We start from the raw sequence: 16888 nt of genomic DNA, 5'->3' as shown, positions 1-16888 counted from the left end.
CGATGTTGCAAGATTCCTGGGGAATGAACTGCGATAGCAAGCTCCAAAACATGAGCTGGTTCTGCTACATGTGAACACGTTGTCCGAGACAAGCATGACCACGTAGTAGTCTTATAATAAAACACTACCGAGTTTAGGTGGGGAACCATCATTGAGGATATCAAAGTCCTTGTGCACTTATCGATGAACTTCTTATGCTTGAACAAATCAATCAGTGGCTTGGTGTGCTAGGGATACGTATGGAATGAAGATGATCAGTCTATCAGACCATAGTATACTTCGCACGTGCATGACTGACTTGGGATGATTCCAGAGGAGGTAAAACAAGCCTTCTCAAATTCATGGCGGCAACTTGCATCAAGTGCACATGAATTAGAGGGACTCACTTCTTCCGTCCAAACATATGCTTCACGAACGGGTCATGAAGAAAATGCTTACACAAGTTTCCATTACTAACTTAGATGTTCAACATGAATCATGGAGAGGATAAAATGCTGTTGATGAACACAACAACAAGTCATCGAGATTCCCATGGAGATGGAATTCCATAACTATGTAAACAAGGTGTTAGCATTGGTCAGACCCAGAAGATATAATGGTGTATGCTCGAGGAAACAACCATGAGTAAGACAACATTACCAATATCGTTGGTTCTGACTTGATTTGACGATAGCCCATATGCAAATCAAAGGTTTGGTAAGACAATAGATCCAGGAATTGACCACGAGGATCAATCAATGAAGATATCATCTTTCTTCAACTAACACACCAACACAAGGATATCCCTTTGGAATGAACTAAGTTAGGTAAGCTTTTATATTCCAACTCTCCAAGTTGTTGTTTAGCTTCACCAACTAGCTCAGGGTATTTCATACGGATTCTTGGAGAAAGGATGGTTTACAAGAAAACCAACTTGATCACGAACTCAACATAGCGGTCAGGTGACAACCTGGTGATACTTCCGAGAAGACATTCGGAAAATCACGAACCACCGATATGTTACTAAGCTCGAGAACAACCTTGCTTTTCAGGGCAAGACGATATGATCACAAGAGCGAGGGACTGGCACAATCCTAACTCATTGATCGACGAGTGCACCGGAAATAAGGACTAGGTAGCACAATCTATCTTAGGATGATGATTCAATAACCAACATGCTAAGGATGAAATTATTGTCCTTTAACTACCAAGCAACGGAGTTGCTAGGAGTATAGATTTCACACATCATAGTTCACTTGTCGTCATTCCAGTTGGAACAACATGGGAACCGAGAAATGAATAATGATGGAGAGAGTATCACTGTATCAAGAGTTCATAGGATGGTGTGCAATTCCCATGATATTCTTGATATAAAGATGGTAATACTCCAAGGTGGAGCAGAATTCAAAAGCTGGGTTGGCATTTTGATCTACGGAATACAACTGCTTTGACCAAATACTAGATATGGATGAGGTACTGGAGTTTGTTTCTCCTAGTCATTCCAGAATAGAATGGCTTGACGGACCACAAGAGTAATAGGCATCGATGAACGAATGCACGCATACTCTTGACTATCAATTGATAGACGGGGGTCAGCAGACAACTAAAGAGGGACGAACCAAAAGAACATATGATTTCTGAGTTGTGGATGCACGGATTGGCATGTCGAACAAGTTCAACATATTTCTTCTGGATAACCCATGCAGAAAGGTTGAACTGGCAGAGTTTCAACATAGAATCGAGAACTCGTCAAGAGGACTCTGGTTGTGATCTTTCGGTTTAGCAGAGAACTTCTGCCATAAGCAGTTCATGGTATTTGGAAGAAGGATATACCACGAATCTCGAGGACTATCGCAAAGGTTACTAATATCCTAAAGGAACTAGCAAACACCAACAACATGAAGTAAGTAGGGAAATCTTGGGTTCAGAAACCCATGAGTATAATACCTACTACTAAGTGGCATCATGGGATGCTTTCGAGAATAAGGGCCAGAATCATCACACTAGGATCACAAAACATGGCTAGACTACTAGATGATCCCCTAAGACACCTAGGGTCATAATAAAAACTCCAACATATATGTCGAGGCAATAGAGTACCTCAACTCAACAATTTGTGTGATTAACCTGGCATAGAAGAACATCGAAACCAGAGGGAAATGATTTTGCAAGTGCATCAGATTGTTTAGAAACCTCGGATGACTCGGACAGCATAACGGCTGTAAATGCTCGAAAAGATTTGAGACATGCTGCCAAAATGGTGGCATAACCACTCAGAAGCACAATATCAAGGTTTTGAGATCAAAAATTATCATACGGAAGTAGTAGGAACTGAACTGAGGCTTGAAACCAACAATCCTATAAGTCTACGGATTAGTAACACGTGATCCTGATAGAAAGAAGAGAAGGCCTAGTTCTTAACCCCGTAGAGAAGAAGAGGGTGACTCAGATCAGAAAGACATAAGGTAAAGGAGAAAAAAGAGCCTTATGTTCCATCCCACAATCAATTCCCTTATATAACTAAAGAAATTCTAGACTCAACTTCGACCAGTTTGGCTTGGTAATCCTACAGGCAGCCTGGCTCCGATACCAAAGCTGTCAGGACCCCGATCCTAAGTCACACTGATCTAGCATGTAACACATCATATCACTTTGCGCCTCACGCACGGTATTCCCACGGGTGCCACCTTACCTGGCCCGGGACCATTTGCGCCTTTTGGCTCACATATATGATAGTGCCGCTAGCATCCATATGACAAAGAACCCGGGCTGACATGGCTAGTCGTGAACCCAAAGTGGCACCAACTTACAGGGACAGGCATACATGACCCAACAACGAACGTGTCGGTCGTCAGCGAGTGAATCCAGGCTGTAGCACTGGGCTAGCAGGACTCATGCCGGTCAGCGTAAGTGTTCCAGAGCAGTAGCAAGCTACCATGGCTCAGTGGAAACACAAGGAGACATTTCCCGGTAAGAGAGGCTACTAAGGATAAACAACTAGATAGTCAGATCCCACACATACCAAGCATTTCAATAACATACACACAATATGCTCGATATGTGCAAATACAACATGGCATCACAACATGACTCTATAACTCAAGCATTTTATTCAGTAGGCTCCAAGGAGCGAGATATTACAAACATGGGTCTCATGACCCAACAATCAGAGCATACAAGTCAAAGCACATGCGGAAGCTTAACATGTCTGAGTACAGACATCTAGAAAAGAAAAAGGCTGAGAAGCCTGACTATCTACCAGATCCTGCCGAGGGCACAAGATCGTAGCTGAGGTAACAAGCTAAACGTCGAAGTCCACGCGGTACTACTAGCGAGACTGAAGTCTCTCTGCAAAAACATAAATTAAGCAACGTGAGTACAAATGTACCCAGCAAGACTTACATCAGAACTAACTACATATGCATCATTATCAACAAAGGGGATGGTGGGGTTTAACTGCAGCAAGCCAGCTTTGACTCGGTGGCTAACCTGAACTACTACTGCAAGTAACTCTTTTGAGGTGGCGCACACGAGTCCACATATTCACCATATCAATACACCACTATGGATCCGCTCCCGTCTCCCTACGAGAACTCCATCCATAGCACTCACCCTTATCTTGCGTATTTTAGAGTATCCACTTTCACTTGTCTATGAACTGTACAGGCAACCCAGAAGTCCTTTACCGCGCACACGGCTATTCGAATAGATAATGTTAACCCTGCAGGGTGTACTTCTTCACACACGCTCTCGCCACTTACCGCCATGTACACGTCATGTATCTCGGCAACCTTCAAGTGGAAGCCTGGCGAGGGAGTCGGCCACGACCTGACTAACCACACAAGTCTCTCGTCCAGGTTTATCGCCTATTCGGGTTCCATCCGCAAGGAGATCCGGCCTGGGTGTCGCTCACGGCCCCAAACGATGTGAGCAGGGTTCCCAAGCCCACCATCCGGGTGCCACTTGGTACACCATGCCACTGTGCCTAGTCTGTCCCAAGCCCACCTGTACCGGGTGCCACTTGGTAGACTACTAACACTACCTACAAACACTAGAAACTAGTTGCAACTCCTGGACAGAGATCATGTTGATTAATAAGTCGAGAGGGGTCGAGTTACCAGAACCCAATGTGTGGTAGTAACTATTCATGGATCACAAACACAGAAATCAGTTCCTGAGGATGGCTACAATGAGACAACCCACCATGTACTCATACATGGCCTCTCGCCGCTACCTTTACCAAATCATGTTCACACACTTAGCTCTCAATAGTAGGACATGTTCACCACATTCCAATTCATCCCCAATGAATCAGACCTGACTCAACTCTAAGCAGTAGCAGGCATGACAAACAAAACATGAATGAGTAGGCACATCAGGGCTCAAACAACTCCTACTCATGCTAGTGGGTTTCATCTATTTACTGTGGCAATGACAGGTCATGCAGAGGATAAGGGGTTCAGCTACCGCAGCAAGTAACAAATATGTCATTGTTGTCCTAATGTAGTAAAAGAGAGCAGGAGCAAGAGAGTGGGATTGTATCAGAATGAACAAGGGGGTTTTGCTTGCCTGGCACTTCTGAAGATAGTATAGTTCTTCATCGGTGTCATCGATCACATCGTCGGGTACACGTCTACTGAGAGAGGACAAGCACCGACAAACAAAAAAGAAACACAATCAATGCAATGCAACAATATGATGCATGAATGGGACATGGCAATATGTTGTGGTTTGGGCTAATGCAACTAGCAACCAGATTAAATGAAGTTGGTTTGAATCCAAGATTCAAATTCAAACTCCATATGTGGATATTTAAATGCCATTTAATTGAATTGTCCTAAACAGTAGTCATAAGTTGTTCTAACATGCATGAAAATAGTAAAAATGGATAGATTGGATTTTTCTGATAATTTTTCATATATAATTTATTTCGTTTGGAGTTACGGTTGAATTTCTATGAATTTTTGAAGCTAGCACTATTTTCTGGAATTTCCTGAGAAAGAATAAATCCAGAAAAACCTATTACTGCGTCAGCATTGCGTCATGCTGACCTCAGCAGGTCAATTGACCCGGTCCAGGTCAAACCTGACGCGTCGGTCCTGCATGTTAGTGACTAACTAAACTAACCTAGTTTAATTAGCACTAACCTAGGTCAAGCTAATTTAGTTTAAACCTAAACTAGATTAGTTAGCCGGGCGGGGCCCGTATGTCATGGACCCAGGGGAGGTCAACCCCCTGGTCAACTGAGGCTAACTCGCCGGCGGCTCGACGCCGGTGACAATAGGTGCGGCGGAGGGGCTCGGGTTCGCTCTCCCGGCCCCCAAATGAGCGGCAGAGAGCACCCACGGGGAGCCGAAGCTCGCCCGCATCTAGCGCAGCAAGCAGCAGTGGCTAGGGAGGCCGGAGCTCATCGGAAACGAGCTCGTGGCGGCGGCCGGCGATCGAGCACAAGTGGCGCGGCGGCTATGGTGCACAGAGAAGAGAACAGAGAGGGGGAGGATGGGCAGCAGCTCACGGCAATCTTCCTGGAGTGGACGGCGAGCTCAGGGAGGGCCTGAGGCACTCGGGGCGTCGAGGGGGATATCTGGCGACGGCGGTCAGGGACGAGCTCAGTGAGGGCAGAGTAGCGCGCCCGGCGTCGAGTGGCGGAGCGAGGAGGTCAAGGACGTCGAGGCGGAGCTCATGGACTCATCAGAGGGGCGAGGGAATGGCTCAGGGCGCGGTAGCAGCGGCGGCAGCGACGGTGGTGCTCGGGCGCGAGCGGGAGGGAGAGAAGAGAAGGGGAGAAGCACGGGAGAGAGTGAGAGCGGTCCAGGGGGGGTGCGTGGCATCCTCAGGGCGATGGGGAGACAGGCAGAGAGGCAGGAGGTGGCCTGGGCGTGTGCCCGCGCGCTCCGGCCACGCGCCTGCATCCTACTGTCCGAGGAGGAAGACGACAGGGATGGCTGCGGTGGTGGGCTGGGCTGCTACAGTAGAATGCCAGGTAAGTTCTCTCTCTCTGGTTCTCTATTTTAATTTCTGTTTTCTATTGTTCTGTAATCTTTAGGGCTTTTCTAAAAATACCTAGACATTTTCAAAATTCACCAAACTGCACATGCCCATTGTTTAGAACATATCCAACATGGAACATTTCAGTTTGGGATTATTTGGACATTTAAAATATTATATAGTATTTAAATGCCCAAATGCAAATAGAGTATGTTTTAATTCAGTGACCCAATGTTGTCCTAGAAAAATGTGAATCAATTTTTCCAGAGGTTCTAACCCAGGACAAAAATGTTGGACATTTTAGAAGGGCATTTCAGGTTCATTGAAAAAGATTTTAGTAAACCCTAGTTGTCTTCAGGGGGGGGGGGGCTGCTGGGGGTTCTGTCATCCCCATTTCAATTTTATGTAAAATTAAACATGATGCATCACCAAAGACTAACACTAGTGCATTGCCAGAAGCTAGGGATGTGACAGCTACTCTGTTATAAATCCTTCAAGTACTGTGCGTGTCAGCATTACCGAGCCAGGGATGACACTGATGCACAGAGATCAGACTGTTTGAGGTCTGGTCGCTACAATCATTAACTTAGTCTTGATAGTATTTGTATATCAATGTTGTAGATCAATGGGCCGTGCTACTATTCCCTTGAATTTTAATGCATCCTAGAGAAAGCTAAGTTGAAAGATGATGGTAGCAACTACACGGACTAGGTCCGTAACTTCAGGATTATCCTCATTGCTGCACAGAAGAATTATGTCCTTGATGCAGCTCTAGGTGACAGACCTGCTGCAGGAGCTACTGCATATGTTATGAACGTCTGTCAGACTCGATCTGATGACTACTCTATAGTTCAGGGTGCCATGCTTTACGGCTTAGAACCAGGAGTTCAAAGACGTTTTGAACGCCATGGAGCATATGAGATGTTCCAAGAGCTGAAGTTGATAGTTCAAGCTAATGCCGGGGTTGAGAGATATGAAGTCTCCAACAAGTTCTATAGCTGCAAGATGGGAGAGAAGTCCTGTCAGTGAACAAATACTCAAAATGTCTGGGTATCATAACCACTTGACTCAGCTGGGAATTGATTTTCCAGTTGAGAGTGTTATCGACAGAGTTCTTCAGTCAAGCCACCAAGCTACAATGGCTTCATGATGAACCATAATATGCAAGGGATGATGAAAATGATTCCCGAGCTCTTCGCAATGCTTAAGGCCATTAAGGTAGAAATCAAGAAGGAGCATCAAGTGTTGATCGTTAATAAGACCACTAGTTCCAAGAAGACGGATGGCAAAGTGAACAAAGGTATATTTGATATACATGTTATTGATGTGTTCCTTACTAATGCTCACAGTAGCGCCTGGGTATTAGATACTGGTTCGGTTGCTCGTATTTTTAACTCGAAACAGGAGCTACGGAATAAACAAAGATTGGCTAAGGGCGAGGTGACGATGCGCGTCAGGAATTGATAATCCCCAAGTGCAAGGAATCATCACAGAAATTTCCAAAGGTGGAAGTGATAAGTATGGAGTGTCGAACCTACAAGGAGCTAAAGGTAAGATCAATAATCTCTCAAGTCCTATTTGCCACTGATACGACTCTACGTACACCGAACGTTTGCTTCCATCGAGAAACAGGAAGTAAAACTATGTTGTGGGTATGAAGAGGATAGCTTTGCATGATATAGGAGCACTAAAATACAAAAATAGGTTCTCTTAATATAAAGTTAGAACATATTACTATATACTATAAATAGCGAGTGTGAAATAACGATGGATCGATATGCCGAGTTTTCCTAGGCAATTGTTAAGAAAATTGGTAATCATTATTGCAATTTTAAATGAGGGAGAGGCATAAGCTAACATACTTTCTCTACTTGGATCATGTGCACTTATGATTGGAACTCTAGCAAGCATCCGCAACTATTAAGGATCATTAAGGTAAAACCCAACCATAGCATTAAAGTATCAAATCCTTTTATGCCATACGCAACGACCCCCTTACTCGGGTTTAAGCTTCTGTTACTCTAGCAACCCACTATAAGCGAATCATGAACGTATTCCAACATCCTACAGCGGGAATCCATCACGTGTGCGCGGAACGGAAGGCACCATAGGGCAGCACCAAAATAAAACATACAACTCAAATCCATATAGATCATCAATCAACCAAAAAGACAAAAGAAATCTACTCAAAACATCATAGGATGGCAACACATCATTGGATCATAATATGTGGCATAAAGCACCATGTTCAAGTAGGGGATTATAGAGGTGTGCGGGAGATTGGACCACTTAAAAGTGATGAGGGAGGTGATGAAGATGGTGATTGAGGGAGTCCTGGATTAGGGGGTGTCCGGATGGCCAGACTATGACCTTTGGCCGGACTCCTGGACTATGAAGATACAAGATTGAAGACTTCGTCCCGTGTCCGGATGGGACTTTCCTTGGCGTGGAAGGCAAGCTTGGCGATACGATATGAAGATCTCCTCCCAGTTTAACCGACTCTGTGTAACCCTAGCCCTCTCCGGTGTCTATATAAACCGGAGAGTTTTAGTTCATAGGAAAAACAACAATCATACCATAGGCTAGCTTCTAGGGTTTAGCCTCTCTGATCTCGTGGTAGATCAACTCTTGTACTACCCATATCATCAATATTAATCAAGCAGGAGTAGGGTTTTACCTCCATCGAGAGGGCCCGAACCTGGGTAAAAACATCGTGTCCCTTGTCTCCTATTACCATCCGCCTAGACGCACAGTTCGGGACCCTTTACCCGAGATCCGCCGGTTTTGACACCGACATTGGTGATTTCATTGAGAGTTCCTGTGTGTCGTCACCCTTAGGCCCGATGGCTTCTTCGATCGTCAACCACGACGCGGTCCAGGGTGAGACTTTTCTCCCCGGACAGATCTTCGAATTCGGCGGCTTCGCACTGCGGGCCAATTCGCTTGGCCATATGGAGCAGATCGAAAGCTACGCCCCTGGCCATCAGGTCAGATTTGGAAGCCTAAACTACACGGCTGATATCCGCGGGGACTTGATCTTCGACGGATTCGAGCCATAGCCGAGCGCGCCGCACTGTCACGATGGGCATGATCTAGATCTGCCGCCGGACAGTGCCCCGAGCGCCGCTCGGGTGTCCGCTCTGACCATTAGCAAGGAGCCTGCTGCGCCAGTCGGGGACGGTCGGTTGGACGCCGCCCCAGGAGCCGCAATCTCTATGGCGATAGAGCCGAATACCAGCCTAGTCCTTTGCAAGGCCCGTGGCTCCAAGGTGCCGGACTCCGTTCCAGACTCCGAATCTTCCGCGCCCCTTCCGATCGAACCCGATTGGGCTCCGATCATGGAGTTCACCGCCGCGGACGTCTTTCAGCACTCGCCCTTCGGCGATATCCTGAGTTCACTAAAGTCTCTCTCTTTGTTAGGAGAGCCCTGGCCGAACTATGGTCAGCAGGGTTGGGATGCGGACGACGAAGAAATTCGAAACCCACCTACCACCCACTTTGTAGCCACTGTCGACGATCTGACCGACATGCTCGACTTTGACTCCGAAGACATCGATGGTATGGACGCCGATGAAGGAGATGACCAAGAACCAGCACCTATCACTACTAGGAAAAGGGCTATAGATGGAAATGACACTAATGGCGCACCAGACAAGTGGTGCGCCATTAGTATATACTAATGGCGCACCACCCTCTGATGCGCCATTAGTGTTGAAACTACTAATGGCGCACCCTGACCACGGTGCGCCAGTAGTACCAATTTTTTTTGAACTAGTGCGCCTGTCCAAACATACTAATGGCGCATCCAGACACAGTGCGCCATTACTAGTTGTAACTAGTAATGGCGCACCATCCAGGAGGTGCGCCACTAATGTTATTTTTTTTATTATTGCTTTTATTCCTTTTTTTGCAAAACTACTAATGGCGCACTGTTCCACCGTGCGCCATTACTAGTTTTAACTAGTAATGGCGCACCAGTAAGAGATGCGCCATTGCTATCTATACGTATGGCGCACCCCTACCAGTGCGCCATTGCTATCACCCCTTATCCCCTCCCTCTTGTCACGTTCTCTCCCCCTCACCTTCCTCCTGACACACCCACCCACCTCCCTCGACTTTGATTTAGATCGGGAACCCTCGGCCACCCGCCTCTTCCTCTCCCTCCTGACCACGGCGAGCTCCCTTCCCCCTCCCTCACACCAGATCCAGGGCATGGAGCCGTGGTGAGCTCCTTCCCCAACCCTCCTCACCGGATCCAGAGGAGAGCAGGTGACCACGTCCTCCGGCGACGGCGTTGCTCCGGGGTGTGGAGGCCGCCGAGCTGCAGGAGGAGGAGCTCCCTGCCACCCCAAGGCCCCAGATCCAGCCGCCACGGACAAGGAGCCCGCGGCCATGGCGACCTAGCAGGCACCACAGGAGGAGGCCGGCCATGGCAACACCGGATCTGGCATCTCCGAGGTCCTCTACAAGTGGGTCAACTACGGCCGCGGGTGGCGGCCCCGCTGGTTCGCGCTCAGCGACGGCGTGCTCTCCTACTACAAGATCCACGGGCCCGACCGCATCGACCTCTCCTGCGACACCGACCGCGGCGCTAAGGTCATCGGCGAGGACTCGCTCCGCCGCCTCGCGCGCCCCTCCTCCGCCTCCGCCCCCCACTCCAACGGCCACGGCCACCACCAGACGCCCCGCAAGCCCCTCGGCGAAATCCACCTCAAGGTCAGTCGCCCGCTCGATGCTTCGATTCGCTCCTCTGATCCGCTCCTCTGATCCGCAGATCCATTTCCCTCTGTCTCTGACGCTGAAACGGGTGGTTGACGTGCAGGTGTCGACCGTCAGAGAGAGCAGATCGGACGATAGGAGGTTCTCCATCTTCTCGGGGACCAAGAGGCTGCACCTGCGGGCCGAGACGAGGGAGGACAGGGCCGCGTGGCTCGAGGCGCTCCGTGCCACCAAGGAGATGTTCCCGAGGATGTCCACCAGCGAGATGGTCGGGCCGGGGGACACTGCGGCGGCCGCGGCGGTCTCCACCAAGCGCCTGAAGAAGCGCCTGCAGCAGGAAGGGGTCAGCGATGCTGCCATTGCTGACAGCGAGAGGATCGTGCGGGAGGAGTTCGAGGCGCTGCACAAGCATCTTGTGCTTCTCAAGCAGAAGCAGGTGCTACTCCTTGACACGCTCCGCCACCTAGAGGTATTCATATCTATCTGACCCTGCTTCGAACAGAACTTGATCCTGCATGGGAGTAGGAAATTTTGAGTCCACTGCATGGTGTGATATTGTGCCATTCTCTACATGGTTTAATTAATGAAGAAACAAGTACAGAGCTACTGACGTACGCTGGTGAATTTCTGACTTACGCTGGTGAATAACTCCACACACATATACCATCTAAAATAGCTGTAACTCTAGAATGTCAGACAAAACTGTGGTGGTTTGGTTCAATATGAGCATTGCTGATTGGTTAGCCGAAGTGTAAGCAAACTATATACATGCATGAGCGGATGGACATCATATTTACTAGGGCTGTCTTTGGTTCACGGGATAGCTTTGAGTGGCTATGGGTATCCCAAATGGTTAGAGATAGCCATCTATGCTTTTGGTTCAAGGGACGAGGGGTGGATAGGTTGACCATTCAATCAGCATGGACCGTTTGATAACTGTTTGATACGTGATAACCACTTTTTTAGTTGTAAATTAGTAACTTGTAGTTCCGTTAGCAACAGTTTTGGAGATCAGTCTAGATCTTCTCCCTCTCTCCCTTTCCATTCATGATTTCTTCATTTGCTGTTCTTAGATACCAACTTTCCGAGGTCTTGAATGCACATATTGGATTTCTCTTTTATGGAGTCCTCGGTGTTCCTTGCAAACTCTCTTTGGATTATATCATGAATGTCGATTCAATATTTGATTTACTTTTGTCGACAACTTAAATTACCATTCCTCTTTTTTCAGAAGGAAGTGGTAGCGAGTCTGATGATTACAATGAACCACAAGATCCTGTTGAAGAGGAGACTGACGATGAAGAGAACATATATTTTGATACAACTGATTTCCTTTCATCTAGTTCTTTTAAAAGCAGTGGATCTGATTTCCAAAGATCTGAAGCTGGTTCAGATGATGAGGACGACTACCCGATGGATGGAATTGATCCTTCTATGAACTCTGTTGGAATTAATTATCCATATGTGAGAAGGCGTAAGAAGCTACCAGATCCAGTTGAGAAAGAGAAGGGTGTTAGTTTGTGGTCAATGATCAAGGACAACATAGGAAAGGATCTTACCAAAGTCTGTCTGCCTGTTTACTTCAATGAACCTCTTTCATCATTACAAAAATGTTTCGAGGATCTTGAGTATTCCTACCTTATTGATCGTGCATATGAATGGGGCAAAAGGGTATGTCTTCTTCCTCATTATTCTCAGCATGTGACGGGAAGTGCGTGACTTTCCCTTTCATACTACTCCCTCCGTTCCAAAATAGATGGCCCAACTTTGTACTAAAGTTAGTACAAAGCTGAGTCATCTATTTTTGAACGGAGGGAGTAGAACTTAAGTAGTTTAACCTGAAACATAAGTAGCTTAGAGGTGGTTTTGTTCGATTTTGCACCGTGTCCTCTACTCCTCTTCAGGTTGTTCTTGTTATCTCCTGCTTTGTAGTTGTAGTATATATCCAATCTTAGTTTTGGTTTGTACCAAAGAGGATATCAATGTACTTATGTGATTACTCCTGTTTGTGTCCTACATATTACACCTTTATGCAATGTCTTCCGTTTTACTCTAAACTCATTCGAGTGCATTCTAAATCCGCCTCTAACACTTCTTGGTGTCATTATGTTTAACCTGTTCTCTACCATTTTGTTTCTTTGCAAAGATGTCAGAACTTTTCTGTGTGCATGTTATCTGTAGTAGTGGCAATAACTAACTTGTGATTGGACATGTTTATTTGCTTATTTCTATCATGAGATGAACCACATTTATGCATCTTACATCTCTATGTTGAATACTCAGGGGGATAGTGTGATGAGGATTCTAAGCGTTGCAACATTTGTTGTTTCTAGTTATGCCTCTACGGATGGAAGGAGTTGTAAGCCCTTCAACCCTCTTCTTGGGGAGACCTATGAAGCAGATTATCCAGATAAAGGTCTTCGTTTTTTCTCAGAAAAGGTATTTTTATGAACCTTTAGAAATCCAGTAATATGAAGAACAGGTTCTTACTGTTGGTTAGCATAGTCCACTGTTCATTCTCCTAACTTATTTCTTACATTCTGATAGTGAGTTTATGTAACGTAACACCTTAAACTTCTCCATGAACTAGTTTGAATACTGCTTTCAGAACAGCCCGCTGCAATACTGCTGCAGTGCCCCATGTAGTCGTTACTTCGGATTTTCTACTCTGTACATGTTGAATCATCAAATAGCCTTTCTTTTGTAGACTAACAGATATTTGAGGCCACTACAGATTTTCTTGAAGTTTAGTTTTTTTGCTTCTGCATGTTGGTTTATATAAAAATATTCAATACCACTTGCCAGGTTAGTCATCATCCAATGGTTGTTGCATGCCACTGTGAGGGAAATGGCTGGAGGTTTTGGGCAGATAGCAACCTAAAGAGCAAGTTCTGGGGTCGCTCCATTCAACTTGATCCTGTTGGTGTGTTAACACTGGAGTTTGATGATGGTGAAGTTTTCCAGTGGAGCAAGGTATTATTACCTAGTTATCAAGAAATGGTTAACTCTGTGAAATGATTGACTCTGTGAAATGATTAACTGAAAATATGCTATCACAGGTGACCACTTCCATTTACAATCTCATATTGGGTAAACTGTACTGTGATCACTATGGTACTATGCGCATTCAAGGTAATCGCGAATATTCATGTAAGCTGAAGTTCAAGGAGCAATCAATTATTGATCGCAACCCTCATCAGGTATTTAATAAATTTCCTGTATACTAGATGTATTTTGTATGCTTGTTCTTCTAATTTCTCCTTTTATTTCCTAACTTTGCAGTTTGTTTGTCACTAAGATGATGCTTTTCCATGCATATTAGTTAAAGCAAGTGATGCATCTGTGCCTTTTGGCAAGACATATTTTTAGCAGTTTATATATATTCATTTGAAAGCATAATGGGTTCACCTTTTAACAATGTGTATCGATTTGAAAAATAGTTGGTGTTTAATGTGATGTTTCTCAAAGTTTTGGCACCCAGGAATTTTAGAATCTAACTTGAAAATGATACAAGTCTTGAGCCTTATGCTATTATTTTGAAAAAAGGCAATATTGCGCACAAATAAAATAAATAGTATTTTGGCTCAGAAATCAACTACTGAATTCAAAGGACCATTTTGACCCTATTGTGCTCCGAAATCAACTATTGAATTCAAAGGACCATTTTGGCCCTATAGTGCTCTGAATAGTTTGATCATATTCTAACTTCAGCCTTTTGGGCAGTGAAGCCTCATACAGAGGGTGGGCTTTTATCTAGAAATAGGCTGAAATGTTACTTGTACCACCTGAATAAAACAGTGAGAATTGAAAGCATAAAGCTCATTGACTCCCAATCCAGAAATGTTCCATCCTACCAGCCAAATGTAGACATGATAACTTCAGCCAATCTGCTTCATTAGTTACGAATGGTTTCATTAGATAATAATGAGTAAGTGAAGAAGTTGAATGGAAATAGTCGATATTTGCATTGTGGCTGTTGGATTAATCAGCCTATGTAGTATGTACAGATGCTTAGAAGGTGATCCAAAGTTTAGTTGGTTGTCGAAGAAGAATAAATTCATAAATCAAATGTGCAAAATTAGTCCAGTCATCTCAGTTTCAGGTTCATAGAGAACATACTGATTTCTATATATGATTTAGCCAATTGAAATTCACACTGCACTGTGCCTGTCTCACTGAAGTTGTTAGTTACTTGGTCTGAAAAAATGACAGTATTGACATGTTATAAATAGTTTGTTTGTGTTTCTGTTTATTTTGTTACATTTTGCAGGGATAAAGTGAAGAAAAAGAAGAAAAGATTACTAGAAGATTAGCTTTAGGTTTTTTTTTATTTCCTTGCAATTTTCCTTTTATTGGAAACTTGTAAAGACATTGTAATATTCTTACTATAATAAAAATTGGAGACTAATATGATGAATTGTATTCGGAGATTAATATGATGAATTGTATTCAAAGACTAATCTTCTATTGTATTCGATGAATCTGTTGTTGATGTGTGCTGTCTATATTTTGTCAAATTATACATTTTGTAACCTGTGCAAAAAACAGAAAATAAAAAATAAAAAAAAACCTAATATTCATACTAATGGCGCATCACATGACAGTGCGCCATTAGTATGACAAAGCATACTAATGGCGCATCACTGGACAGTGCGCCATTAGTATGCCGCTGTTACTAATGGCGCATCTCATGGTCGTGCGCCATTAGTATGCCAAAGCACCTGGGTATACATGGCCCCTGGGAGGCATACTAATGGCGCACCGTGGCCTATACTAATGGCGCACCAGTGGTGCGCCATTAGTATACCAGATACTAATGGCGCACCACTGATGCGCCATTAGTAAAAATTACTAATGGTGTGCTGTTAATGGCGCACCACAGATGCGCCATTAATGGCCATATTAGGTGCGCCATTAGTAGGGGTTTTTCTAGTAGTGTATAGGGCACTGGAAGGCCACCTCGTCATACGACATATACATGGTCGACACCCCCATAGCAGGGGATGGCGATGAAAAAGCGGAGGACGACCCCTCCAAGAAGCAACCCAAGCGCCGACGTCAGCAGCGCCGCTCTAAATCCCGCCAAAGCAAGAAAGGCAAATCCGGCGCCGGAGACAACAATATCCCAGACAGTGCCGAAGACAACCCCCTCCAGCAGGATTCAGCGCAGGAGGACGAAGGAGCCAACCCTCATGAGAGAGCGGCAAACAGAGAGGTCGAGGACGACAATTATATGCCTCCATCCGAAGACGAGGCAAGCCTCGACGACGACGAATTCGTCGTGCCAGAGGATCCCGTCGAACAAGAGCGTTTCAAACACAGGCTTATGGCCACGGCGAGCAGCCTCAAGAAAAAACAATAGCAGCTTAGAGCTGACCAAGACTTGCTAGCCGACAGATGGACTGAAGTCCTGGCGGCCGAGGAATATAAACTCGAACGCCCCTCCAAGAGTTACCCAAAGCACTGGCTGCTACCCCAACTAGAGGAGGAAGCAACTAAACCTACATCACCAGCGTACGATGCGCCCGATTGGCCACCCCGTGGCCGGGACAAAGAGGCCCTTCGGCCCTCAATCCAAGCCGCACCCCGGCGCCGCTCTAAGAATACCAGAGCACGGGGAAACGCAACAGACCTGCAAGACATATTGGAGGATAAGGCAAGGCAAACAAGATCGATCTACGAATCGCGTGGGCGCCCCACATCACGTGGCGATAACCGTCACGCCGGATATGATAAATATGGCCAGGCCGAACACAACAGACAAAGCTCATCCGAGCTACGTCGCGATATAGCCCAGTACAGGGGCGCCGCACATGCACTATGCTTCACAGATGAAGTAATGGATCATCAAATCCCCCAGGGGTTTTAAACCCGTAAATATTGAATCATACAATGGCACAACTGATCCCGCGGTATGGATCGAGGATTATCTCCTTCATATCCACATGGCCCGTGGTGATGATCTACACGCCATCAAATACCTCCCGCTCAAGCTTAAAGGACCAGCTCAGCATTGGCTTAACAGCCTGCCAGCAGAGTCAATTAGTTGCTGGGAGGACCTGAAATCCGTATTCCTTGACAACTTCTAGGGCACTTATGTGCGACCACCAGACGGCGATGACCTAAGCCACATAATCCAGCAGCCAGAGGAATTGGCCAGACAATTCTGGACACGGTTCCTAACCAAGAAAAATCAAATAGT

At 45.7% G+C, this 16888-nt stretch overlaps 1 protein-coding gene across 1 annotated transcript in view; it reads left to right on the top strand.

Annotated features, from left to right (window-relative positions):
- The window catches only part of LOC119321100 (oxysterol-binding protein-related protein 1C-like), a 95489-nt gene extending 81506 nt beyond the window's left edge, over positions 1-13983 (top strand). Inside the window, exons 2-9 of the mRNA XM_037594933.1 lie at positions 10375-10683; positions 10790-11155; positions 11760-11775; positions 11918-12357; positions 12970-13125; positions 13492-13659; positions 13746-13886; positions 13969-13983. Coding sequence (XP_037450830.1) covers positions 10375-10683; positions 10790-11155; positions 11760-11775; positions 11918-12357; positions 12970-13125; positions 13492-13659; positions 13746-13886; positions 13969-13983 — 1611 coding nt within the window. The remainder of the gene's footprint in view (positions 1-10374; positions 10684-10789; positions 11156-11759; positions 11776-11917; positions 12358-12969; positions 13126-13491; positions 13660-13745; positions 13887-13968) is intronic.
- Positions 13984-16888: the final 2905 nt, after the last annotated feature.

This window comes from Triticum dicoccoides, chromosome 6B, assembly GCF_002162155.2.
Source record: "Triticum dicoccoides isolate Atlit2015 ecotype Zavitan chromosome 6B, WEW_v2.0, whole genome shotgun sequence".
Classification (NCBI taxonomy): Eukaryota; Viridiplantae; Streptophyta; class Magnoliopsida; order Poales; family Poaceae; genus Triticum; species Triticum dicoccoides.
Note: the sequence above shows the minus strand (reverse complement) of the source record. Positions and strands in the feature narration are given on the sequence as shown.